The sequence below is a fragment of the Geotrypetes seraphini genome, chromosome 3, assembly GCF_902459505.1.
Source record: "Geotrypetes seraphini chromosome 3, aGeoSer1.1, whole genome shotgun sequence".
Lineage (NCBI taxonomy): Eukaryota > Metazoa > Chordata > Amphibia > Gymnophiona > Dermophiidae > Geotrypetes > Geotrypetes seraphini.
In genome coordinates this window covers 260423930-260450287 of record NC_047086.1, presented here as the reverse complement: position 1 = coordinate 260450287, position 26358 = coordinate 260423930, and the positions used below count along the sequence as shown (strand labels likewise).

Below are 26358 nucleotides of genomic sequence, written 5' to 3'. Positions count from 1 at the left end.
CCATGTCCTTAGTGCCCCCAGTGCCTCCTTCATAACTTCATGTTCTTAGTGCCCCCAGTGCCTCCTTTCCCCACAATGCTACCTGCTTCTTATCCTTAGATCCCCTGCCCAGGCAATGATGGGGCAAGCAACAAAGAGCAATCCACTTGCTGTCCTTGACCTTACCTTAACTCCCCACACACCTGCTCTTCTTCTACAAACGCCTGCACCATATATACAACCACCCTCAAGCACGAGGGGGAAGAAGAACCTCCTCCCAACATGTACCACATGGGGACGACTCGAGAGCTTGCAATTGCTCCAGCATCCACTCCCTCAGGACTATGTTTTCTTGACTGGAGCCCAGAGCTCGCGCAAGAGCGCCCATACAGCAGGCTATAAATCGCTAGGGAGTGGAAAAGAGGGAAGCTGAGTTCACCAGGCAGTCAGGGACCCCTGATATTTTCAGGCCTACCCTTTAATCCGGCCCTGGTCTTATGCAGGCATCGAGTGAATATCGGACAGGACCCACATAATTTCCATGCAACAAATTAGCTCCGTACATGGCCACCCTCTCTTCTTACTCCCTGCTGCTGGTAATCACCGTCAGAAGCAGAGGACATTCCGGGCCAGCCAATCGCTGCCTGGCTGGCCCAGAACGTCCTCTCCGACATCAAAATTGACGTCGGGAAGAAGGCTTCTGGGCGGCGATTAGCAGCAGCCGCAGGGTGATAAGAGTAGCAGCAGCGGTGGCGGACCAGGGGGAGTTGGGGTTTAAATTGGACGCTAGAGGGAGACTTTTTTTTTTGCGCGTGCCAGGGAGGGACAGGAAGCGATCACCTGTCCCGTTGTCCCCGTGCACAACTTCGGGACGCTGTCCCTGAAAACGGGACATTTCAGCGTCCCGAAGCTGTGTGTGGGGACAATGGGACAGGGCATCCAAAAACGGGATGGTCCCGTTCAAAACAGGACGTATGGTCACCTTACCCATGCCTCTAAGCTTGCCTGCACTTCAGCTCTGTTCTCTTTCACATTCCATCTCTCTTCCCTCTGTCTTTTCTTCTCACAACTTATCAGCACCTGTGCTACTCTTTCCCTATCAATTCCTCATTCCTTTCACAGTGCCTTCCAATCTGCTCAGCACTTCCCCTTTCTTTATGGTAGAACAAAGACAGAAAGCCTCTTACACTGCTGCTCTCCTCTGCTCCCTGCTATGAGCCCATTGCTCAGACATTCCCCTAGCCAGCCAATAGTTGCAGTGGGAGGCAGGACCAGTAGCTTAGAAGACACCAACCTTCCATTCTGTTTTCCCCTGCAGCCTATTAGTTTGCAAAGGAATATTTGACCAATGTCTCCTTTGAGTCACATTGGCTAGTTAAGGAATATCTGAACAACAGACTGCAGTGGGAAGCTGGAGCAGTAGCTGTAGAGACTAGAGCTGCCCGATTCGATTCACTGGCAGGATCGATTCAATTTTGGAAATAAAATCAGACTAACCAATTCAATGCAGGCCAATAAGGAGATGCTCTGAGTGCTGGCATCATCATGGTCCGTGAACTTCTCCGCAGCGGCAGCCTTCACAATGTGCTCTTGCCAGTATTGGGCCTGTCTCTCTGCCGGGTTCTGTCGTCATGAAAACAGGAAGTAGGTGAGACCCAGCAGAGACGAAGGCTTGACACTGGCAAGAGCAGTGAGTTGTAAAGGCTGCACTATCAATGGTGGGTGTGTTTGGGGGGGGGGGGGAAGACAAAGAAGGAGAGCAAGTGAGGAAGGGAGAAGGAAATAGGTGAGAATTATCAAACCAAGGGGGCCTGGATGGAGGGTGCTGGATCTCAGGGGAAGGGGGTTGGAAAAAAGGATGCCTTACTACAAGGCAGGCAGGGAAGGAGATAGCCTGGAGACAAGAGAGAGATTAGATAAGGCAGTGGGAAAGAGTATGAGAAGTTGAAATCACAGAGGGAGGAAAAGAGAAAAAATGCTGGAACAGGAGAGCTGAAAGAGCAGAAGGATGAAAGAGAAATGCGGAGAGAAGAATGAGAAAATATGCTAAATCCATATACGGAGAAAAAAAAAGAGAGAGAGAGATGCTTGCCTTGGGATGAGGGGTGTAGAAGGAAAAAGGAAACAGAGGGGGAAAAGCTGGAGAGAAGGAGAGGCAGGGCACGGGTGGGGGGGGGGGCAGAGAACCCCCCCCCACAAAAAACCAACTAAACAAGGTAGAATAATGTTTTGCTGTTGCTTTATTGTACCTATATTGATAAATTTTTATAAATATAAAATGGAAATAAAAATATTATTACATTAAATTTGAATATAATTTTTACTAACCAGGTCAGGATACCATAACAGGAATATACTGTACTAACCTGAAGAATAAGGTTTTGGCCTCTGAAAGCAAAAATGGATTAGACCAATAAAATGGTATTTTATTTTCCATTTTTGTTTAATTTCTGTTTGTTAATTTGTAAAGTGGTGATTGTTGTTTTGTCAGTTTTTTTCAAATTTGCATCTGTTATCTTTATATTTTACATTTACACAGTATTAGGGGACATGTGTTACTGTTTCTGTGGTGCTGCATTCTGGCTTCTTGGCCATTTAGCTTTTGTCTACATATTTCTATTTTTAGTTTGTGATTACTTATTCCATACTGGGAGAGGATGTTATCTGTGCTTTGTGTGCATGATCGAGCTTGTGTGGCTTGTTTAATTTTACAATAAACTTTTAAACTTAAAAAGCTGAATCATTGAAAGTGAATCAAATCAAAAAAATTGATTCAATAGGCCAAATCAAATTGAAAATTTTTTCCCTGAATCAGGCAGCTCTAGTAGAGATACAGCCTTACTTCCTGCTTTCCTCTGCAGTTCTATATTGGGGAGGTTTCAGCTCTGATATCTGGACAGTGCTGGAAAGAATACTGGGGATGATCTAGCACTCATAGAGATGGTGCTTATGTTTCCAGAAACCTCTCTCAGAGCTATTATGTCAAACCCATCTTTCAAGGCTGAATTTCTTGCTAAATTAATAAGAACATAAGAATTGCCGCTGCTGGGTCAGACCAGTGGTCCATCGTGCCCAGGACTCCGAGTGCTCATGCAGCAGCCCTTAGGTCTAAGACCAGTGCCCTAACTGAGACTAGCCTTACCTGCGTATGTTCTGGTTCAGCAGGAACTTGTCTAAGAAGAACTTCCTTACGTATGTACAGAATCTATCCCCTTTTAACTTTAGAGAGTGCCCTCTCATTCTCTTTAATAACTTGTTCATAGGTAAAATGGCAAATCAGCAAAGAAAAAAAGGAAATCCCTCAAACACGAAAACTAAGGCTTGACTAATGAAACTATGTAAGCTTCTGGGCATGGCTATTTTGAATGGGGGCTTCTAATATATCTAGAACACTAAAACCAATGTTCAATTGGAAGCATTAGTCTCAAGTGATGGCCTGAAAATTCTTCCACTTGTAATATTTAAAGGCACTTCAATACTGAGACCAGAACAAATCCTCTCCTAGTTTTAGCTTTGTGTTCAGACATTGATGCAGCTGAAGATAGTTTAGACAGATCTATGTTATTCCATGGATTTTTGTGTGCTCTTGAGCTTATGGGGTTATTTAAGTTGGGCTATCTGGATTTGTGAGGTAGGCACAAATTTTCTTGCTGGGCCTAAACTGCTTGAGGTGATATCTTTGAACATGTCAAAACGAAAGGCATTGTGCTGGATTTCTCAGAAGCCTTCAGCACTGTGGATCATAATATCACGCTTACAAGATTGGCAGAAACATCTGTGGTACAGATGTCAGACAAACAACAATCAATTTTGTTCAGCAATAGCACATCATTACCTTGGGCATTGAACTTATTTAACATCTACCTTAAGCCTCTGGCTTAGCAGCTTAAGTCAATGGACACAAAATTCTGTCTAAGCCGATGACTTACGACTACACATTAAAAAAAACCAAAAAGATCCAAAAAAGCCACACATAACCACTGAACCAGATCTACCCACAGCTTTGAGTAAACTGACTGCCTGTCTAACTGCAACTCAAAAATGGGCAAACAACAACAAACACTGACTTAAACCAAGCAAAACAGATATTTTGAGTTCTCGACACAAGAGGGCAAATATCTGGCTTCAAAATATCTTTTGTGAAGCATCTTTTGAGAAGTAAGAACTCAGCATATTCAAATAAACTTTAAAAATGTTCTCTATCATCTTTGGCAGCTGAAAAATCTCTCTTGACATCCTGAAAAAACAAATCTGACCACAGTTGTCCATGATAACATCACAACTAGACTACTGCAATGCCCTGTACACTGGTCTAAACAAAGAGTGATCAGTTGCAACTAATTCAGAATGCTGCAGCTCGATGGCGTGACCACCTCACACCCTTCCTGTACAAACTACACTGGCTACCAGTACCTTATAGAGCTAAATTTAAATCGCTTTTTGATTTTCAAGGTCCTCAGACAAAATGGGCCAGAAAAAGAACAAGCTAGCACTTTATACACCGTCAAGACCTCTAAGGTCCTCTCAAGGAGAATCACTATCTGTACCCTCATCAAACAAAACTGTATGACATAATACCCACCAACGAGTCTTCTCAGGAGTGGCCTCCCATGCTCTGGAATTTACTCCCAGAGGGGCTATGTCTAACTCCATACTACTCTGCTTCAGGAAGCAGGTAAAAGCCTGTCTTCACCTAAGCCTTTAATCGACAGGGTGATTGACTATAAACTCATTCTGAAACAGGACTAGCTTGCCACACATACTAACTAAATCAGTTCCTTTATACCTTGTTTAACTGTATAAACAACTTGCCTTGAGTTTAGCCTCTCATCTGTTTATCCCAAAGCACTCTTTACCACACATTTTGTCCCATCTAATATCTGCATTTGACTGCTCAGCTACAGACTAAGCTGTATTATAGAAAAAAACTATTTGAAGTGTCTGTATACAAATGCTGTCCTGGAGAGCGAAAGGAATTACAAGTTTAGAACATATTTTGGGGGATGATGGGGAGCTGCTTTACTAGCAGATTTACTAGCTAAGGTGGGGGATTTACTAGCTAAGGTGGGGGAGACATGGGGAGCGCAGTTTGCATGTCATCAAGTAAAACACTATGTGAGATCCCTCGACAGAGCACAATTGAGTTTGCACTTGGGGGCCAGGCTACAGGAGTTGTTTGCTCAAGAGGAGGGGACGTCTCTTACGGTCTCTAGCATTTATGCTAGTTTGCAAGATTTACAGCCTGCCAGGGACTACCAGAGAACATAAGAACATAAGAAATGCCATCTCCGGATCAGACCTTCGGTCCATCAAGTCCGGCGATCCGCACACGCGGAGGCCCTGCCAGGTGTACACCTGTCGTAATTTATAGTCCACCATATCCTTACATGCCTCTCTTAAGGAGATATGCATCTAGTTTGCTCTTGAAGCCTAGGACGGTCGATTCCGCAATAATCTCATCTGGGAGGGCATTCCAGGTGTCAACCACTCTCTGAGTGAAGCAGAACTTCCTGACATTAGTCCTGAACCTGTCCCCCCTTAGCTTCATTACATGTCCTCTAGTCCGTGTCAAATTGGACAATGTAAATAATCTTCTCTGCTCTATTTTGTCGATTCCTTTCAGTATTTTGAAGGTCTCGATCATATCCCCACGCAGTCTCCTTCTCTCAAGGGAGAATAATCCTAGTGTTATAAGTCTGTCCTCGTATTCCAGTTTTTCCATACCCTTCACCAGTTTTGTTACTCGTCTCTGCACCCTCTCCAGCAGTTTTATATCCTTCTTTAGGTAGGGAGACCAATGTTGGACGCAGTATTCCAAGTGTGGTCTGACCATTGCCCTATAAAGCGGCATTATAACTTTCTCCGATCTACTCGAGATTCCTTTCTTTATCATGCCCAACATTCTATTTGCCTTCTTTGCCGCTGCCGTGCATTGTGCCGACGGCTTCAGGGTCCTATCTATCAGTACACCCAGGTCCTTTTCTTGTTCACTCTTCCCCAGAGTTGCACCTGACATTGTATACTCGTATTCCTTATTCTTATTGCCTAAATGCATTACCTTGCATTTCTCCACATTGAACCTCATCTGCCATTTCTCCGCCCATGTTTCTAACCGACACAAGTCACTCTGGAGTTTCTCTCTATCCTCATGCGATCTGATCGCCCGGCATAGTTTTGTATCGTCTGCAAACTTGATGATCTCACTGGATGTTCCTTCTTCCAGATCATTGATATAAATATTAAAAAGGATCGGCCCAAGTACCGAGCCCTGGGGTACACCACTAGTCACTTTCTCCCAGTCGGAGAACTTCCCATTTATGCCCACTCTCTGCTTTCGGTTTTCCAGCCATTTGCCTATCCATCTTTGTATATCCCCCTCTATGCCATGGCTTTGTAGTTTTCTGAGAAGTCTTTCATGTGGAACTTTGTCGAACGCTTTCTGGAAGTCCAAGTATATTATGTCCACCGGCTTCCCACTATCAATTTGCTCGTTCACGGTCTCAAAAAATTGGAGTAAATTCGTCAAACATGATTTCCCTTTCCTGAATCCGTGTTGACTGGGTTTCATCAAGTCGTGTGCGTCCAAGTGCCGGACCATGCTATCCTTGATCAGTGCTTCAACCATCTTGCCGGGGACAGACGTAAGACTCACAGGTCTATAGTTGCCCGGTTCCCCTCTCGATCCTTTTTTGAAAATTGGGGTGACGTTCGCTATCCTCCAGTCGTCCGGTATCTGTCCAGTTCTGATTGTCAGGTTTGCAAGTTTTTGCAATAACTCTCCGATTTCAACCTTCAATTCCTTTAAGACTCTCGGGTGAATTCCATCCGGTCCAGGGGATTTGTCACTTTTAAGTTTGTCGATCTGATAGTATATCTGGTCTAAGTCCACTTCAACTGTGGTGAGGCTGTCTTCTATTTCTCCTGCAAACACTTTCTCCGCTTCAGGTATTGTTGAGGTGTCCTCCTTCGTAAAGACGGACGCAAAGAAGGAATTTAGTTTGTCTGCGATTTGTTTATCTTCCTTGATGTACCCTTTTCTTCCCTGGTCGTCCAAGGGTCCGACTGCCTCTTTTGCAGGTTTTTTCCCTTTCACGTATCTAAAGAAGGGCTTGAAGTTTTTGGCCTCCTGGGCTATTTTTTCCTCATATTCCTGTTTTGCATCCCTCACCGCCTTGTGACATTTCTTCTGATCATCTTTATGTTTGTTCCGGGCTTCGGTTGTCTTTATGTATTTCCATTTTTTGAAAGAGTCCTTCTTTTCTTTTATGGCTTCCTTCACCTGTTTGGTAAGCCATGCCGGTTCTCTTTTGCTCTTTGATCTCCGATCTTTGGAAATCCTCGGAATGTAGAGATCTTGTGCTTCTGTGATAGTATTTTTCAGTAGGGACCATGCCTGATCTACCGTTTCAAGTTTGTCCACCTTCTTTTCGAGTCGTTTTTCTACCATGGCTCTCATGCTATCGTATTTGCCCTTTTTAAAGTTCAATGTGGTGGTTAAGGTTTTGGCATGTTTCCCTTTCCCGATGTCAAGTTTAAAGTTAATTACATTGTGATCACTCGTTCCCAGTGGAACCATGACTTCCACTACTGTTATCGGTCCCGTGAGGCCATTTAGGACCAAGTCCAAGGTGGCGTTGCCTCTTGTCGGCTCTTTTACCATTTGTTCCAGGAAGCAATCCCCTAGCACCTCCAGGAACTTGGCCTCCTTGCCGCAGTTGGAGGTTGCTAGTTTCCAGTCTATCCCTGGGAAATTGAAGTCTCCCAATATAATTACATTGCCTGTCTTGCATTCTTGTTTGATTTCCTCCATCATTTCTGAGTCAGTTTTCTCCGCCTGTCCTGGGGGACGATAGTAAAGGCCAATTTTCGTATCTGCTCCAAATTGACCAGGAATCTTGATCCAGAGTGACTCAAGCTTCTCTTTCATTTCTGTTGTAACCATTTCAACAGAATCTATTCCCTCCTTAATATATAGAGCAATACCTCCACCTTTCTGCCCTACTCGGTCTCTTCTATACAGCTTGTATCCCTGTAGTACTGTGTCCCATTTGTTTTCTTCATTCCACCATGTTTCTGTTATGCCAATGATATCCAATATGTCATGTCTTGCTATTGTCTCTAGTTCCCCCATTTTGTTACCTAGACTTCTAGCATTCGTATACATACATCTAAGTTCCTTACGTGTTACCTTTTTGGACCTTCTACTCTTGGCCATCCCTGTAGTTTCAATTACGATATCCTTAACTGCTCCTGTGTTATCACCCTTGTTTGCTGTGTGGTCGTCCCCTCCTGTGTCTGATTTGTCCATTCCTGCTTTTTCTCCCTTATTTGCATCAAGAGTAAATGGGAAAAGGAAGTGCAGATTAATCTGGGACATTGGGATGTAGCCCGTACTTCGAGGGCAATGCCTGGGATGACCCCGTGTGCTTGGTTGCGGGAAACATATTATAGGGTGACCTTACGTACTTATTACACTCGTACACAGATGTTTTATAGTGGAGATCTTCCTACACCACTATGTCATAAATGTGGGACGTCGGGTCATACTTTGGGACATGCTTTTTGGTTCTGCCTCATTATTCAGCGCTTCTGGAGGCATATAATCTCTTATATGTCAGGGTTAATTGGCAGAGTCTTACGCAGTACCCCGGACCACTTTATCTTGGATTTGCCAGAGGTTTTTGGCCATTTACCTAGGGGGCATCGAGATTTATGTAGGAAGATGAGTTTACTGGCCAGGAAAAGCAATGTTACTTACCGTAACAGTTGTTATCCAGGGACAGCAGGCAGCTATTCTCACTAGTGGGTGATGTCATCAGACAGAGCCCCGGTACGGACGTCTCACAAGCACGTGTTGCTTGTAGAAACTTAAAAGTTTCTAGATGCCCGCACCGCGCATGCGCCGGTGCCTTCCCGCCCGGAGGTCCGGGCGTGTCTCCTCAGTTCAGGTAGCTAGCCTGAGAAGCCAACCCAGGGGAGGTGGGTGGGACGTGAGAATAGCTGCCTGCTGTCCCTGGATAACAACTGTTACGGTAAGTAACATTGCTTTATCCCAGGACAAGCAGGCAGGTATTCTCACTAGTGGGTGACCTCCAAGCTAACCTCAGTGGGATGGAGGGGGAGTTGGCGACTTAAGAGAATAAATTTTTCAATACTGTTTGGCCAAACTGTCCATCCCGTCTGGAGAGAGTATCCAGACAATAATGTGAGGTGAATGTGTGAACCGAGGACCAGGTGGCAGCCTTACAAATTTCCTCGATTGGTGTTGATCTGAGGAATGCTACTGAGGCTGCCATTGCTCTGACCTTATGGGCTGTGACCTTACAAGGAAGTGATAATCCAGCCTGGGCATAGCAGAAAGAGATACAAGCCGCCATCCAATTAGAGATGGTGCGCTTTGATACGGGTCTTCCCAACTTATTAGGGTCGAAGGAGACGAAAAGTTGAGGAGTGGTTCTGTGTGGCTTGGTGCGATCCAGGTAGAAAGCCAAAGCACGTTTACAGTCTAGAGTGTGAAGGGCCGATTCTCCGTGGTGAGAATGGGGCTTAGGGAAGAATACTGGAAGTACAATGGATTGGTTGAGATGAAATTCGGAGACCACCTTAGGCAGGAATTTCAGGTGAGTGCGGAGGACCACCTTGTCATGATGGAATACTGTGAATGGTGGATCCGCCATCAATGCCTGGAGTTCGTTGACTCTGCGAGCGGACGTAAGGGCTACAAGGAAAAGCACTTTCCAGGTGAGATACTTAAGAGGGGCCCTGTTGAGTGGTTCAAACGGGGGCTTCATGAGACGGGAAAGGACTACATTGAGGTCCCAAACTACTGGGGGTGGTTTGAGAGGAGGGTTAACATGGAAGAGTCCTTTCATAAATCTGGCGACCACCGGATGGGCCGAGAGGGGTTTCCCTTGTAGGGGCTGGTGGAACGCCGCAATAGCGCTCAGGTGGACTCGTATGGATGTGGACTTGAGCCCAGATTGAGATAGGTGTAGGAGATAGTCCAGCACGGAGGATAGGGAAGCTCGCTGAGGTTCCTTTGATTTAGAAACACACCATGAGGAGAATCTAGTCCATTTCTGGGAGTAGCATTGTCGAGTGGCGGGCTTCCTGGAAGCTTCCAAGACCTCCCTCACTTCTTGTGAGAATTGGTGAGGGGTTACGTTGAGAGGAACCAAGCTGTCAGGTGGAGAGACTGCAGGTTGGGATGAAGCAGTGATCCTTGATGTTGAGTAAGTAGTGAAGGAAACACTGGGAGTGGTACTGGTTCCCTGCTGCTGAGTTGAAGTAGGAGGGAGAACCAAGGTTGTCTGGGCCACCGAGGAGCTATTAGAATCATGGTGGCCTGTTCGAGTTTCAGCTTGACCAGAGTCTTCTGGATCAGCGGGAATGGTGGGAACGCATATAGAAATCATTTCCCCCAGTTCAGTAGAAAAGCATCTGCCTCGAGGCGATGAGGAGTGTAGATCCTGGAGCAAAACTGAGGCAGTTTGGAATTGTGGGGAGCCGCAAAGAGGTCTATCTGAGGCGTCCCCCACTGTGTGAAGATTTGGTGAAGGGGGCTGGAATGGAATGTCCATTCGTGCGGTTGTAGTAGACGACTTAGTTTGTCTGCTAAGACGTTGTTCTCCCCCTGAATGTAGACAGCTCTGAGGAAGGCGTTGTGGCGCACCGCCCAGTCCCAGACTCGTAGAGCTTCCTGGCAAAGGAGGGCCGAGCCCGTGCCTCCTTGCTTGTTGATATAATACATGGCAGCCTGATTGTCTGTGCGAATGAGGATCACCATGTCGTGAAGTAGGTGTTGGAAAGCTTGGAGCGCATTGAAGATGGCTCTGAGTTCCAGTAGATTGATTTGGTGTAGTCTTTCCGCACTGGTCCAGAATCCTTGGGTGCGGAGACCATCCAGGTGGGCCCCCCATGCATAATTCGACGAATCGGTTGTGAGAACTTTCTGATGGGGGGGAGAGTGCAACAGCAAACCTCTGGATAGATTCGAAGAGGTCATCCACCAAAGTAGAGACTGCCGAAGAGCAGGTGTGACTAAGATGTGTTTGGATAGTGGATCGGACGTCTGATTCCACTGTGATGCCAGGGTCCACTGGGGGATCCTGAGATGGAGTCTGGCAAAGGGTGTCACATGTACTGTGGAGGCCATATGGCCCAGGAGCACCATCAGTTGTCTCGCCGGTAGGGTTTGGCGAGTAGACACCGACTGGCAGAGATGAAGAAGAGACTCCATGCGTTGCAGAGGCAGGAATGCTCGGAGTCGAGTGGTGTCCAGGACCGCTCCGATGAAGGGGAGGGACTGGGTGGGTTGTAGATGAGACTTGGAAAAGTTGATCTCGAAGCCCAAATTCTGGAGGAAGTAGGTTGTAGCCAAGACCGCCGAAGTGACCTCTGGGGCTGACGGGGCCTTGATGAGCCAGTCGTCGAGGTATGGGAACACCTGTAGACCCCTGTCTCGGAGTGCCGCGGCCACTACCACCAGGCACTTTGTGAAGACTCTGGGGGACGAAGAGAGGCCGAATGGTAGCACTCGATACTGTAGGTGCAGATTTCCCACCCGAAATCTGAGGAACTTTCGGGAGGCCGGGTGAATGGGGATGTGAGTGTAGGCCTCCTTGAGATCCAGGGAGCATAACCAGTCGTTCTGCTCGAGGAGGGGGTATAGAGAAGCCAAAGTCAACATGCAAAACTTCTCTTTGACCAGAAACTTGTTGAGGGCCCGAAGGTCTAAAATGGGTCGCAGGTCGCCCGTTTTCTTCGGGACGAGGAAGTACCGGGAGTAGAACCCTCGGTTCAATTGGTCTGACGGGACCGGCTCGACAGCCCGAAGCTGAAGTAAGGTTTGGACTTCCTGAAGAAGAAGGGCGGTCTGTGTCGAGCTTGAAGGATACTCTCTTGGAGGATGGTCCGGGGGGACCCGATGGAATTGAAGAGAGTATCCTTCTCTTATGATGGTAAGGACCCATAGGTCCGTGGTTATGGCCTCCCATCGATGGTAAAAAAGATGGAGGCGGCCCCCTATGGGAGAGGCTGAGTGCAGAACGGTGTCGGTTATGCTCCCAGGAGGGGAGTCAAAAGGGCTGGGGAGCCTTAGGTGCAGCCGGTGGCTGAGGTTTTTGCTGAGACTTCTGGGGAGGTTGTCTCTTCGCAGGTTGTCTCGCAGCAGGCGTTTGTCTGGGCATGTAACGCCGCTGGTAAATCAGGGGTGGCCTGGAAGGTCGAGACTGTTGAGGTTTGGGTTTGGGCCGCAGGATGGATTGAAAAGATTTTTCGTGATCCGACAGCTTCTTGGTAACAGTTTCGATAGACTCATCGAACAGGTCAGCTCCCGCACATGGTACGTTGGCGAGTCTGTCCTGGAGGTTGGGATCCATATCGATTGTACGGAGCCATGCCAGGCGACGCATGGCTACCGCGCTTGCGGCAGCACGTGCCGAGAGTTCGAATGCATCGAAGGAGGATTGCATCAGCTGGAGGCGTAATTGGGAGAGGGAGGCTACCACTTCCTCGAACTCGAATCGAGCTTGGGTGTCTATGAATGGAGTGAACTTGCGGAGCACCGGCAAGAAGAACTCCAGATAGGAAGAGAAAAAGAAATTGTAGTTCAGCACCCGTGACGCCATCATGGAGTTTTGATAGAATTTTCTACCAAATTTGTCCATCGTTCTCCCCTCTCGGCCCGGCGGTACAGAGGCATAGACCTGAGAGGGATGAGAGCGTTTAAGAGAGGACTCGACCAGTAGGGATTGGTGGGAGAGTTGAGGGCCCTCAAACCCTTTATGGTGCACGATGCGGTATCGAGCATCGAGTTTGCTGGGAATCGCCGGTATGGAGTACGGTGTTTCGAAACACTGCATGAAGGTCTGATCCAGCAATTTATGCAGGGGGAGCCGAAGCGACTCCGTTGGAGGGTTAGGTAAATGCATGGTGTCCAGATACTCTTTGGAGTATCGGGAGCCCGTGTCAAGGGTCACATCCAGATCATCCGCCATTTGTCGGAGGAATGATGAGAAAGACAATTGATCCGCCAGCATCGGTCTGTGGGACGGGCTGGAGGAGGAAGAGGCCTCCGGGTCCATGGACATCGGGGAGTGGCAAAGAGAGTCGGGTACGGGTGTCTCCTCGTACTCCGGTCCCTCCGGAGGGGACACCTCTGATGAGGAGTATCCCATACGTTGCAGTTTTTTCTGCGGTGACACCTCCGAATGGCGTGAAGAGTGCCAGGATGAGTGTCTTGATCGGTGCCCGTCTCGGTGGCGGGACGGGGATCGGGATCGTATGTGCATCGCATGGTCTCCCGAGGCCCCCAAGTGGTGGATAGGGCTGGAAGCGGTGGATCGCAACTGGGGTTGCGATGCGGATTCTTGCGATGCTACCCAAGTCTGGTAAGGAGTACGGAAGAACTCTTCCTGACTATGCCCAGGGCTTTGAGTATCGATCGGAGGTCTGGTCCCATGTTGGCGCGGAGGCGTAATGGGCTCTAATGGCGGCATATCGGTAAGCGAGGCTTGCCGCATGGGCATCGCCGCCCTCCCCCGTTCGTCCTTGTCGGTTTTCGAGGTTGAACGGCGTGGAGGAGGGGGAGGGGGCGGACCGCCCCTTTGGACCGGTACCGGGTGGTCACCCTGTATGGCAGCGATGAGCCCGGGTCCGATGGTCTGCATGAGCTCAACGAATTGAGCTTCCAGCATGGACCGTAGCGAAGCCGATAAGGAGGGATCCGCACCGAAAGGGGGTCCTCCTGCACGGTCATCGCGCTCCTTCGAGGTCGAGTGCTTCTGCTTAGTAGCTTTCGGCACTTTGATGACCACTGGTGGCACTGTGGAAGGAAGAGGTACCTGAACCGAGGAGACCGGGGCAGGCACCGACGTCGAGCTCGTGGATGGTGTTGGGATGAACGATGCCGGTTTCACCACACTCGATGCAGGAGGGGTCGATACCGGTTTCGCCCGAACCGGGGAGGTATCAGATGAAGTGGAGGCTGAGGGATCCTTAGCTGCGTCCATCTTGAACATCGATTCCCACAATAGGCAACGCCGTTTAAATGAGCGTGCCGTAAGGGTAGAGCAAGGCGTGCACGATTTCGGAATGTGGTCAGGGCCCAAACACTGCAAACAGCGCCGGTGAGGGTCCGTAAGTGAAATCGCGCGTTGGCACTTGCTGCACTTTTTAAACCCGGTGATTGGCCAGGACATAGGCCGGAAAATCTCCGCCGCGAGGTCGAAGCCAGTGGGCCAGTTCGACCCGCCGGAGGAAATAATCTTCTTTTTTTTTTTTTTTTTTTACTGAAAAAGAAAAGTACTGTTAACTGTAATTAAAAGAAAGCGAAAACGCGGACAAGGAAGGCAAATTTAACTGAATTCAGCTAGCGCATGATGAAGTTGAACTTCTCAGCTCCGCGGAAAGAAAAGAACTGAGGAGACACGCCCGGACCTCCGGGCGGGAAGGCACTGGCGCATGCGCGGTGCGGGCATCTAGAAACTTTTAAGTTTCTACAAGCAACACGTGCTTGTGAGACGTCCATACCGGGGCTCTGTCTGATGACATCACCCACTAGTGAGAATACCTGCCTGCTTGTCCTGGGATAATGTATTCTTCAGTGCTGGACGGTTCCAGACCTCCGGCATATTGGCATTGGCAGAACCAATTGCATCAGTTGGTCATTTGGGAGGCGCAAGATGCCGGAGGGTCTAGGAAATGAAAGATGTTGTTTTTGAATATGAGAGCCTTATCTGCAAGTCTTACATCCTAAGGGTTGCAGTGCGGTTTTAAGATAGGTGTCCTAATTTGTTAATTAGTTGGGTTGGGAGAATAATGGTGAGTACTGGTGGAGCGGGGTAGAGAGTATCATTGGGGGGGAGGAGAGGGGGGGGTTGAGGAGGGGAAATGGGGTGTATTGAAGGTTCTGGCAATTAGTCAAAGATAGGATAAGTGGCTCAGGTGGGGGGAAGGGATGGTGTGACATTTTTGGGGTTCATAAGAGTACAGGGCTTTGGAGTACCTTTCCACCCTCATTAATCTCACTTGCCCTATGTAGAGAAGGAAGTGGAGGGAGTTTGGTTGATGTTACTCTTTTATTGTATATGCTTGTTCTATTATTGTATATGATGCATTATTACATTACATTACATTAGTGATTTCTATTCCACCATTACCTTGCGGTTCAAGGTGATTACATAAGAATTGTCATGAAGTTACAAGATATATAGGTGGATTACATAAGAATTGTCGAGAAATTAAGGTAATACGTGTTAGGTAATTAGAACATTTTAGATTTGATAGTAGACAGTGTGGTAGGTGGAGCTTGGGAAGGAACTGGTCGTGTTAGATAGGTTTTATGTATTTTTTGAAGAGTAAAGTTTTTGTTTCTTTTTTGAAGGTTTTGTAGTCTGTGGTCGAAGACAGCAGATTGGTGATTTGTCTGTCTAGTTTTGCTGCTCTGGTGGCCATTAGGTTGTCATATAGTTTTCTTCGTTTGACATTTTTGGTTGGCGGGTGTGTGAATAGTGAGTGGGTTCTTCTGTGTCTGGTTGAGGTGGCTTGAATTAGTCAGTTGTTCCAGTAGGCTGGGCTGTCTCCATTAATAGCTTTGTATAGTAGGCAATAGAATTTGAAGTGTACTCTTGCTTGTATTGGGAGCCAGTGTGAGTTGTGGTATGCCTCTATGATGTGGTCATATTTTTTCAAAGAGTAGATGAGTCTTAGGGCTGTATTTTGTATTGCTTGCAGTTGCTTTATCATGGACGCTGGGCAGGGGAGGTATAATATGTTGCAGTAGTCTATTAGTCCAAGGATAAGAGATTGTACCAAAAGTTGGAATTGTTTCCTGTTGAAGAATTTTTGAATTTGTCTTAGGTTTCTCATAGTTGCGAATGATGCTTTTATTATTTTGTTGATTTGTGGTTGCATGGTACACCCTCTGTCAATCAGCACTGTATTTATACTGTGCACCTTTGGGGTGCACTGGTGTTGTAGTTGCTGTGTTTGCATCAATAAAAATTGTTTGAACCTAAAATAGGAGAGTTAGAGTATATAGCACTGAATGATGAGGTAGATATAATAGGCATCTCAAAGACCTGGTGGAAGGAGGACACTGTATTATCTGGGTACAAATTATATTGCAAGGATAGAGTAGATCAAATTGGAGGGGGGGGTTTGCGCTATATGTTAAAGGGGGAATTGAATCAAATAAAATAAACATTCTGCATGACATAGATAGCAGTGGAATACATATGGATAGAAATTCCATGTGTGAAGGGAAGGAATATAAAGTTTAGCTGTGCAGAAGACTAAAAACTGATGATCCCACGAGCCAACATTGGATGGGAACTCAGGAAGGCACTCATGCCTGCATAGTGTGGGAAGTCGTGAGACTTTCAAAGAAGTTAAAGGACAGTACATTTTTACACTGTCCATACCGGGCTCTGGGGATGATACCACCCATCTGTGAGAATATGCTGCCTGTTTGTCCTGGGATAAACTGAACATATAGGACGCCTGTGTCAGAAATCCAAAAAAGGTGCCTATTTTGTCTATTTTAGAAAAGCATCATAGACACCTAAATACTTTTATGAAATAGGCTCCCAGATTTAGTCCAGTGTATAAATCCTGAGGCACAGAATTACACCTGCTCCAAAAGATATATATTTGCACATATATTTTACATGTGTACATACATTTTATAAAATTCACACTCATCACAACTCCATCTCTGTTTTGTCAAAACTATTTCCCTGGGAACATCTATGCACAAGTAGGCATACATTTTCCTACTTTCCTTTTGTATGTATATTTCAAGATGTGCAATTTTATAAAAGCCTTTTTTTGTATGTAAACAGCTTTACATGCAGACCCAATTAGAGGGTAATTTCAAATAAATTTTTTTAAAAGGCCACCTAATTGAGACAAGTATATGTACATGTTATTACCAGTTTTACAACAAAGCATATGAGCACACATTCTCTTTTTTAAATTACCCTATGAAAAGTGCGCATATACACTTACATCTGCACCAATTTAATTTTTCAGCAAATTTTTATGCATGTGTACACATATTTTATAAATTACCCAAGTAATTTCAAACCTTACCTTCAGGAATGCCTCCAACAAGGTTCAGAAACTTATGTACATAGGCTACCCATAAAAACTCTGAGCAATTTTATAAAAAGCCATCTTGATCATCAAAAACCAGAAGGGCCTTTTCTGATGCAAAATGTTTCAAACTACCTAGTTAATGTAGGAGAGGATCCCAACATATTACACCCTATAAATTCCAGAAGTACGGTGTTTTGGCATAAAGCAAGTACTACAACAAGCACTAGCAGTAAATTTGAGAAGCTAATATATTCCTCATACTTAAGCTTAGGAGCAAATTTCATTATAGTTATGGTACTGGCAAAGCTAACAAAAATAATATTCCAACAATATAGTTGTTATAAAGCAGTAGTCTCAAACTTGCGGCCCGCCAGGTACTATTTTGAGGCCTCAGTATGTTTATCATAATCACAAATGACAATATTAGTATTAAGACTTAGCCAAAAAGAAAGATTTATAAACTATAAAGAGTTTTATCCCATGCAAAATTGTAATTTTTTTTAAAATAAGACATTAACTATTTTTTCTGAGGCCCTCTAAGTATCTACAAATCCAAAATGTGGCCGGCCCTGCAAAGGATTTGAGTTTGAGACCACTGTTATAAAGTGTTCACTGAAAGGTACCACACCAGAGACTATTGCAGGATCAAAAATAAGGTGGTGAAAACACCTCAAACTCCCATAGCAGCAGCACATAGCACAATATCCAGCTTTTGCCCCTTATACCTCCCCAAGGGTCCTTGTTTTGCCTTAAACTTTGGCTGCTTCGGGGTTATGGTTAGTCATTTCAGCATGCACAAACACCAAAAGAATGGCAGCTGGATGTAAAGGTGGTCACAGATATCAATGACGAAGGAATAGTTGATGTTTGAAATCCCATACCAATAAATAAGTCTTATGTTGTATACCTGAATGGTTTACTTTCACTTTTGAGATATTGTGTAGGTGTTGGTGGAGTTTTTTTATGCCGATGATATGTTTGATGACAGTTATGAGTTTTGTGCCATGTGCTGTTGACATGGGAGTTTGAGGCATTTTCTCCACCTTATTTTTGATCTTGCAATAGTGTCTGGTGTGGCACCTTTTAGTGGATATTTTATAACAAATATATCGTATGAACATTATTTTTGACAGATGCTTGTTATCGAAAGATTAGGTTCTTATGTCAATAATTTTGTTTCTATTAATATATACAGGACTCCGTACTTTAGCTGCCGATTCCCACTAATTGCGAATCTGCAGAAGGGTGTCACTTTAAGATCTTGAACACCCTTTCTGCAGTGGAGAACAGCTCCTTCTTCAGTTGTTACCACAGCAATAGAACTCCACTGAGAAAGAAGAGAGAGAGAGGGGCACAGGGAGCTTCCCCAGGAACAAACGTATTCTATTCTGTCCTGAAACTTAGGCAATAGAACAATGATCAATAAACATTTAACAATTTAACATTGAACAACAAATTATACACATGAGTAGCTAGGAACCAACCTCCTAAGTGCAACTAGTAGGGGCTAGAGAACCCTCCAAACGGAAAGGGAATAGGGAGCCTCCCTGCTCCTGTAGCAACATCTCTGCTTAGTGTTAGATACAGTAGAAGAGGTCCTGAGATGGACACTGGCAACATCCAAGGCAAAAATCATCTGAATCAAAAGTCTGCACTGGGAGGGCAGTACAGACTCCTGTGTATATTAACAGAACCTAGAATATCGAGGTAAGAACCTAATCTTTTGCTCTGTTACATATCAGAGGAATCCATATTTTAACCGACGTACCAAAGCAGTGCCAGATGTCTAGGGAGGGGCAGATGAGCCTGCCCGAAGAACCAAGGACCCAAAAGAGGCATCCTGTTGTGCCACCACATCCACTCTATAAATCTTCGTAAAAGTATGAAGAGTAGCCCAAATAGCTGCTCTACAGATTTCATCAGGCAAAACAGCCTGAGACTCCACCCAGGAAGCTGCTACACACCTCTTGTCAAATGCACTGCATTAGAGATAGGAACAGATCTGGAGGGGGGTTGAGAAAACTCAATCTTGTGCTCCTTCTGAATAATGTCTAGAACCCAGCAGTCAGACAAAATCTGTTCCCATTCCTCCCAGAATGCTGACAACTGCTCTCCAATAAGAAGAGCGGTGGCTGTAATCCTGGTGTCATTGTTGCTTCTTGGGGGATGAACCACTGTAGGAGCCCACATGCTGCTGGCACCTGTAACTGCCAAATCTCTGTCTGGACCCCAGAAAGGGCCTCTGAGAAGAATAACCGGAGAAAAAATGGGCAGGATCTCCTAGAGACACAAAAACTGCCTCTTGTCACCCCCTGCAAACCAACAGCTCCTAATGTACGGGAGGGATTTGGGTCAGCAATCCACCACACTGGCCATGAGGTCATCCAGCCCTTTGCCAAACAGAATCTGCCCCTTGAAGGGCAATCTGCTGAAAGTGGACATGGAGGCTGAGGTGCTCACCTATTGTCTGATCCAGAGCATCCAGTGGGCAGAAATGTAGTAAGCCGAAATCTTACTCAGGACTGATGTCATAAAGAGCATCAGCAGAATCCAGAGACAGCAAAGAAAGCCAAGTCTTCAACCCTAACACACTTTAATGGCAACCATGTATATAGCAAAACAACAGGGAGAAAAATCTCCAAAAGTACAAACACGAACAAAGCAACAGTGGAGACATTCAAAAGTTCCTGATGTGCAACTTTATTCCAAAATTCTGTCTAAAAGTGCAATGCCTTGACACGTACATGTTTCGGCCTCAGTGGCCTGCCTAAGGAGCCTTGCTGATGATTTCCACTACTGTGTAGAGCAGCACATCTCTAGCAATTTAATCAAGTTCGCAAATGACACGAAACTATGTCGATCAGTTGGATCACAAAAGGACATTGAAAAACTCCAGAGAGATCTGAACCAGCTAGAGAAATGGGCGGAAAAGTGGCAGATGAAGTTTAATATAGACAAATGCAAAGTGATGCATCTGGGTACGAAAAACAAGGAACATGATTATAAAATGTTAGGTGTGACATTGGGCAAGAGCGAACAAGAAAGGGACCTGGGAGTACTGATAGACAGGACCCTGAAGCCATCGGCCCAATGCGCAGCGGCGGCAAAGAAAGCAAACAGGATGTTAGGCATGATTAAGCAGGGTATTACGAGTAGATCGGCGGACTTCATAATGCCGCTTTACAGAGCAATAGTCAGACCACATCTGGAGTACTGTGTCCAACACTGGTCTTCTTACCTAAAGAAGGATATAACCCTGCTGGAGAGGGTGCAGAGGCGAGCCACAAAGCTAGTAAAAGGCATGGGAAATTTGAGCTACAAAGAACGCCTTGGAAAACTAAGCTTGTTCACCCTTGAGAGGAGAAGACTGAGAGGGGACATGATAGAGACTTTTAAATTACTAAAAGATTTTGACAAAATAGAGCAAGAAGCATCACTATTGCCATTGTCAAATGTGACTCTGACGAGAGGTCATAGACTGAAATTGAGGGGCGACAGGCCCAGGACTAATGTCAGAAAGTTCTGTTTTACACAGCGAGTGGTGGATGCTTGGAATGCTCTCCCGGAGAAGGTAGTGATGGAAACCTCCATTATGGGATTCAAGTGCAAGTTGGATGCACACCTCCTTGCAAATCACATTGAGGGATACGGGAATTTAAGGACTTCATCAGGGAACACCTAGGTCTTAAACAGGAAACACCTGGATTGGCCTCCGCGTGTGCGGGTCACCAGACTAGATGGACCAGAAGTCTGATTCGGTGAAGGTATTTCTTATGTTCTTATGTAATACACTGATAATGAACTTTCACTCCTATAGTGAGTGGCTCATATCAAAAGTAATCTCAGCTTAAAGTGTTTCACCTAAATGGTTACTTTTGATATGAGCCACTTGCCATAGGAGTGAAAGTTCATTATCAGTGTATTGATTAAATTGCTAAAGATGTGCAGAATTTTGAAATAAAGTTGCACATCAAGAATTTTGAACATCTCCACTTTAACAATATACAGTTTATAGTTCATATAACTCATAAAACATTCATACAACTTGACTTTGGCTGTGTTTCAGCTAAAGAGCCTGCCTCGGGAATCCTTATGAATGGAGCACCAAGTCACAAACAATAATAAAAGCGCTTACTATGAACATAAGAATAGCCCTACTGGGTCAGACCGATGGTCCATCAAGCCCAGTAGCCCATTCTCACAGTAGCCAATCCAGGTCACAACGTGTGCAATGAAAAACATCCACAACAAAAGTGAGAGCATTGGTTATTTAATCCACTCCTTCAAACATGTGGGGACAGGAATCACCAAGCTCTGAGGAACTAGTCTGCAATTTGGTATGACAGGCCCATGCCACAAAGAAGGCAGCTGCTGCAGCTTTGATAAAGCCAGCAATTCAAACTGTCTTTTAAGGACCACATCCACCTTACGGTCCTGTTCAACCTTCAGCATCACTCCACTTTCACTAGAAACAAACAGCTGCTGGAAGTCTGAAGTCATAAGATAGAGCCTAAACGCTAAAAGCAGCAAGAGGTTACAAGAAGGGATAGAGAAAGAAATGCAAAGGCTATTAGTAAGCACTAAACCAAGAAAAACAGTGCATAAGGAATACAGAGATACAGAAGAGTCGTGCAACACTTTTCACATTTGCATTTCATACCAGTGGGGTAGCTAAAACTTGGCTGGAATTCGCCCAATTTGGGCTCAAGCTCACCCAAAGTGGTGTACTCTTGCTCCAGCTGGCAGAGACTCCCAAGGTCCACCAGTCAAAGACCTCCTCAAAGGTGCTCTGAACCCCTTCCAGCACAACTCGGTAGCTGGCAACAGTTTTCCCGTACCACCCAATGCTAGCACATGCTCAGTTTTCATTTACGTGTGAAAACTAAGCATGCACTAGATGAAAGGACCTGAATATGTATACCCTAGAGCACAGGTGTCAAAGTCGGTCCTCGAGGGCCGCAATCCAGTCGGGTTTTCAGGATTTCCCCAATGAATATGCATGAGATCTATTTGCATACAATGAAAGCAGTTTGCCAATTTGGCCACCTTTAGAGAGCCTTCAAGCAACTCCCATTGGTCAGTGACTAAGGAGGTGACGTCTAGATGAACAGGAAAAAAATTCATCTGAGCATTAATGCCACAAATGGAGCACTGCGAGGTGGAAGGCTGCTGGGCATCAAGCTTTAATGAAGAGAGGGTGTGAGAAATGACATGAGAAGCAGAAGTTGATTTGAAAAGGTGACATACTGAGGAATCATCATAGTGATCTGCTGCCACTCCTGCCCCCTGGCCAATGGACCCCTGTCAGGGATCCCAAATCATTCACAGATGCAGAAGAGCCATGTGACAATAAAAGCTCATAAAGAAACTTCTAATCAATCATTCTAGTCCTGCTCTGAAGGGTTACTGACACTAGGAGCCAGCATGGTATAAGGTGAAGATGCCTGCTTGAGAGAAAGATTCCCCTTAAGTGGAACTGATGCGACTGTAGGCAGTGCAGTGCTTCCTGGTTCTGTTAAGTAGGCTTTCCATAAAAGGCTGTCAAAATCAGAGAAGCCTTGCATTGGAGGTCCTGAGACTCTTTCTATAACCCCAGATGGGGGAAGAGGAGATTTGTATACACCGCATGCTTGCATTTTGCCCCATTGCTGCTCAGATCTTCTGAGCAGGATCTCTTTCCCTTAGAAGGGTCTTGGAGGACTAAATGGGGGCTGAGCCCAAAGCTCTCATCCTTCCTCTCACACCTAATGCCCCAAGGCATATGGAACATAGCTGCTCTTCAGCTGGTAAATCTGTGCAAAAAAACACAAAATCTGGGGTTAGAATGGCCTGGGGCATTCATGAGAGGTGGGCCCTAGTCAAATCAAGTAGTTTTGAGCAGAAAAAATTAAGTCTAAAAAAAAAGATTGTTAAAAATCCAAGATGGCTGCTATCAGGAAATGTGCACCAAAAATGGGCCATTGGAGCAAAATCAAAAAATTAAAAGTAGTGATTTTAGGGTTTTGGAGGAGGGGAAACTGAATCATAACCTCAGAAACGCCCTAAAAATGAAATTTTCATCCCCCCCCCCTCTGATTTTCCCCATAAGGAATAATGGGAGTACTCACTGTGACTTCTGGTGCCTGTCAGTTTGTAGCAGATTGCATGTGGGGAAAGGATTTCCACCTCAGAAATTGTCAGACCTCAACCATCAATAAAAATCTTCTGGCTGCCGGTCAGAAGGACCTCGCCCATAGACTCCCACCTTTGAAATTCCTCACAGAGCGACGGGGGAAGAAACTATGCAGATACCCAGAGGGTTGATACACAGGGGCCACACAGCCTGTGCTCAAGCCTCTGAAAAAAATCAGTAGGCGAGCAGTAACCAGGGGGACAGGAACAGAGCCCAAGCTCGCAAAGGGACACAAAGCAGGCTGGTTCCACAGGTGATGAGATTGACCTGGAAGCAGCTTTCCACCCACATGGGATTGCAACCTTTCCCCAGCAGAGTAAGTCCAAGAAGAGGACCTCCAAGCACTGAAGCCACGAAAAATCTCAAAATTCCAGTGGAAAAAATACCCGAAAATAACAAAAAAGAAGCAGAGCAGATCAAACAAAACTTCTGTGCTTGCTTGCAGAAGGAAAAACTGAAGAGGGAACTGTGCAAAGGAGAGGAGTTCAAGAACTCTAATGCAGAAGGGGAAGAGAGTTCAAGAACTTAAAGTGACACCCTTCTGCAGATTCACCATTAGTGTGAATCAACAGCTGAACTAAGGGCTCCTATGTATAGATTTTGATTTGTGATACATGCAAAACTAACCCATCTGGAGACAATGTCCACAAGGGAGATACATTTTATAGAACAAAGGTGTACTTTTTCAACCTCAGTGTTGGGATGAGTTGAAGAAAATAAGTTTAGATTATCCAATCACCAGGCAAACAACTAAACTGAGCACAAACTAGATTATTTAGAAATATCACACCTGAAGAATGGAGCTGATAAGCAGTAACACATAAATAGACAGACAGAGAAAAGGAAAGGAGAAAGGAAAACTAAGCACCTGTTTCTCTCCACCTGAGTTCCCAAACGTGTGGCGGAAACCATTCTGAATGACATTTGAGATTCCTTCCATGCTGAAGCGCTAAAAGCAGCAAGAGGTTACAAGAAGGGATAGAGAAAGAAATGCAAAGGCTATTAGTAAGCACTAAACCAAGAAAAACAGTGCATAAGGAATACAGAGATACAGAAGAGTCGTGCAACACTTTTCACATTTGCATTTCATACCAGTGGGGTAGCTAAAACTTGGCTGGAATCCGCCCAATTTGGGCTCAAGCTCACCCAAAGTGGTGTACTCTTGCTCCAGCTGGCAGAGACTCCCAAGGTCCACCAGTCAAAGACCTCCTCAAAGGTGCTCTGAACCCCTTCCAGCACAACTCGGTAGCTGGCAACAGTTTTCCCGTACCACCCAATGCCAGCACATGCTCAGTTTTCATTTACGTGTGAAAACTAAGCATGCACTAGATGAAAGGACCTGAATATGTATACCCTAGAGCACAGGTGTCAAAGTCGGTCCTCGAGGGCCGCAATCCAGTCGGGTTTTCAGGATTTCCCCAATGAATATGCATGAGATCTATTTGCATACAATGAAAGCAGTGCATGCAAATAGATCTCATGCATATTCATTGGGGAAATCCTGAAAACTCGACTGGATTGCGGCCCTCGAGGAGGGACTTTGACACCCCTGCCCTAGAGGAAAGGAGGGACAGGGGAGATATGATTCAGATGTTCAAATACGTGAAAGGTATTAACGTAGAACAAACTCTTTTCCAGAGAAAGGAAAATGGTAAAACCAGATGACATAATTTGAGGTTGAGGGGTGGTAGACTCAAGAGTAATGTAAGGAAATTCTTGTTTATGGAGAGGGTTGTTGTTGCCTGGAATGTGCTCCCTAGGGAGGTGGTAGAGAGGAAAACGGTGACAGAGTTAAAAGAAATGTGGGATGAACACAAAGGATCTCTAATCGGAAAATAATAGTAAATATTACTGGGCAGACTTGCACAATATGGCCCTGATTCTGAAAAGTGCCGTCTCGATTTTAGGCAACTGTAGGCGTCCTACAGCTTTCTAATCAACCAATCGGGATGCACGTTTTAAAAAAAAAATGCTCCCCAGGTAGGCCGCCTATATTGAAGGCGCCTCCGGGAGCCTAGGGAGGCCTGCAAGACGCCTAAGCTCGCCTAAGGGCCTTAGGTGAACCTAGACGGCCCTACGCATCTCCCTAGTAGAGTAAGAGACGCTTAAATGGCCTACATTGTAAGTAGATGCGGCCGCTATACTTATCGGGGCAAGGGCTTAGTAGGGATGGGCGGATCCGCTATGCCCAAGGCCTGATTGGTCCAGGCTTCTAGACCATGGGCCAATCAGGCCTTAGGTTTCACGGGATGGGCCGGGAAGGGGCGGGCCCGCCTCATTTCGATGAGGCGGTCCTGCCGGCTGGATGGTACCAAGATCTGGCCGGCCAACAATTAAAGGTTAGTTTTGGGGGGGAGGTTAGTTAGAGGTGGTCATTGGTGGCTGTTAGCGCGGGGGGAGGGCTGTTAGCGTGGGGGGGGGGGGCGTCCGGAGAGGGGTCGTCTTCCGGCAGAAGGGATTGGGCATCCTCCTGCTGGTGATTGGTAGTGTCGGGTGGGGGGGCATCTTCCGGCAGGAGGGATTGGGCACCCTCCTGCCGATGATCGGTAGTGTTGGGGGAAAGGAGGGCGGCGTTCCGGCAGGAGGGGTTGGGTACCCTCCTGCCGGCAATCGGACAGGCGGCCACTATACTTATCGCGTCAGGGAGATCCCTTGCCGTGATAAGTGTAGTGGCTGCGTCTACTCTAACCCGATTCTGTAACCGGCGTCTGTAACATGGATGCCGGTTACAGAATCGAGGTTAGTGTAAGCCTGATTCTGTATTGGTCGCCCCTCCTGGGCCGTCCTATACAGAATCTGGGCCTATGTGTCTGTATATGGCTTTTTGGTTGAGGATGGGCTGGGGAGGGCTTCAATGGCTGGGAGGGTGTAAATGGGCTGGAGTGAGCTTTGACAGAGACTTCAGTAGTTGGAACCCAAGCACAGTACTGAGTAGAGCTTTGGACTCTTGCCCAGAAATAGCCAAGAAGAAAAAAAAAAAATTAAATTGAATCAGGTTGGGCAGATTATATGGGTCTTTATCTGCTGTCATCTACTATGTTACTATGTTAAAGCTGCTGCCAATCGCTAAGCTGCACTTCAGAAATTCAGAGTACCTCCAAGCTGGT

General features: G+C 46.0%; 1 protein-coding gene across 4 annotated transcripts in view; it reads right to left on the bottom strand.

The window, feature by feature from the left end:
* The window catches only part of FEZ2 (fasciculation and elongation protein zeta 2), a 248001-nt gene that overhangs the window by 79665 nt on the left and 141978 nt on the right, over window positions 1-26358 (bottom strand). For 2 of the 4 annotated variants that reach the window (XM_033936550.1, XM_033936552.1), the window contains exon 6: window positions 24120-24200. The exons of the other annotated variants lie outside the window; for them this stretch is intronic. In XM_033936550.1, coding sequence (XP_033792441.1) covers window positions 24120-24200 — 81 coding nt within the window. The remainder of the gene's footprint in view (window positions 1-24119; window positions 24201-26358) is intronic. 4 annotated transcript variants of the gene reach the window in all.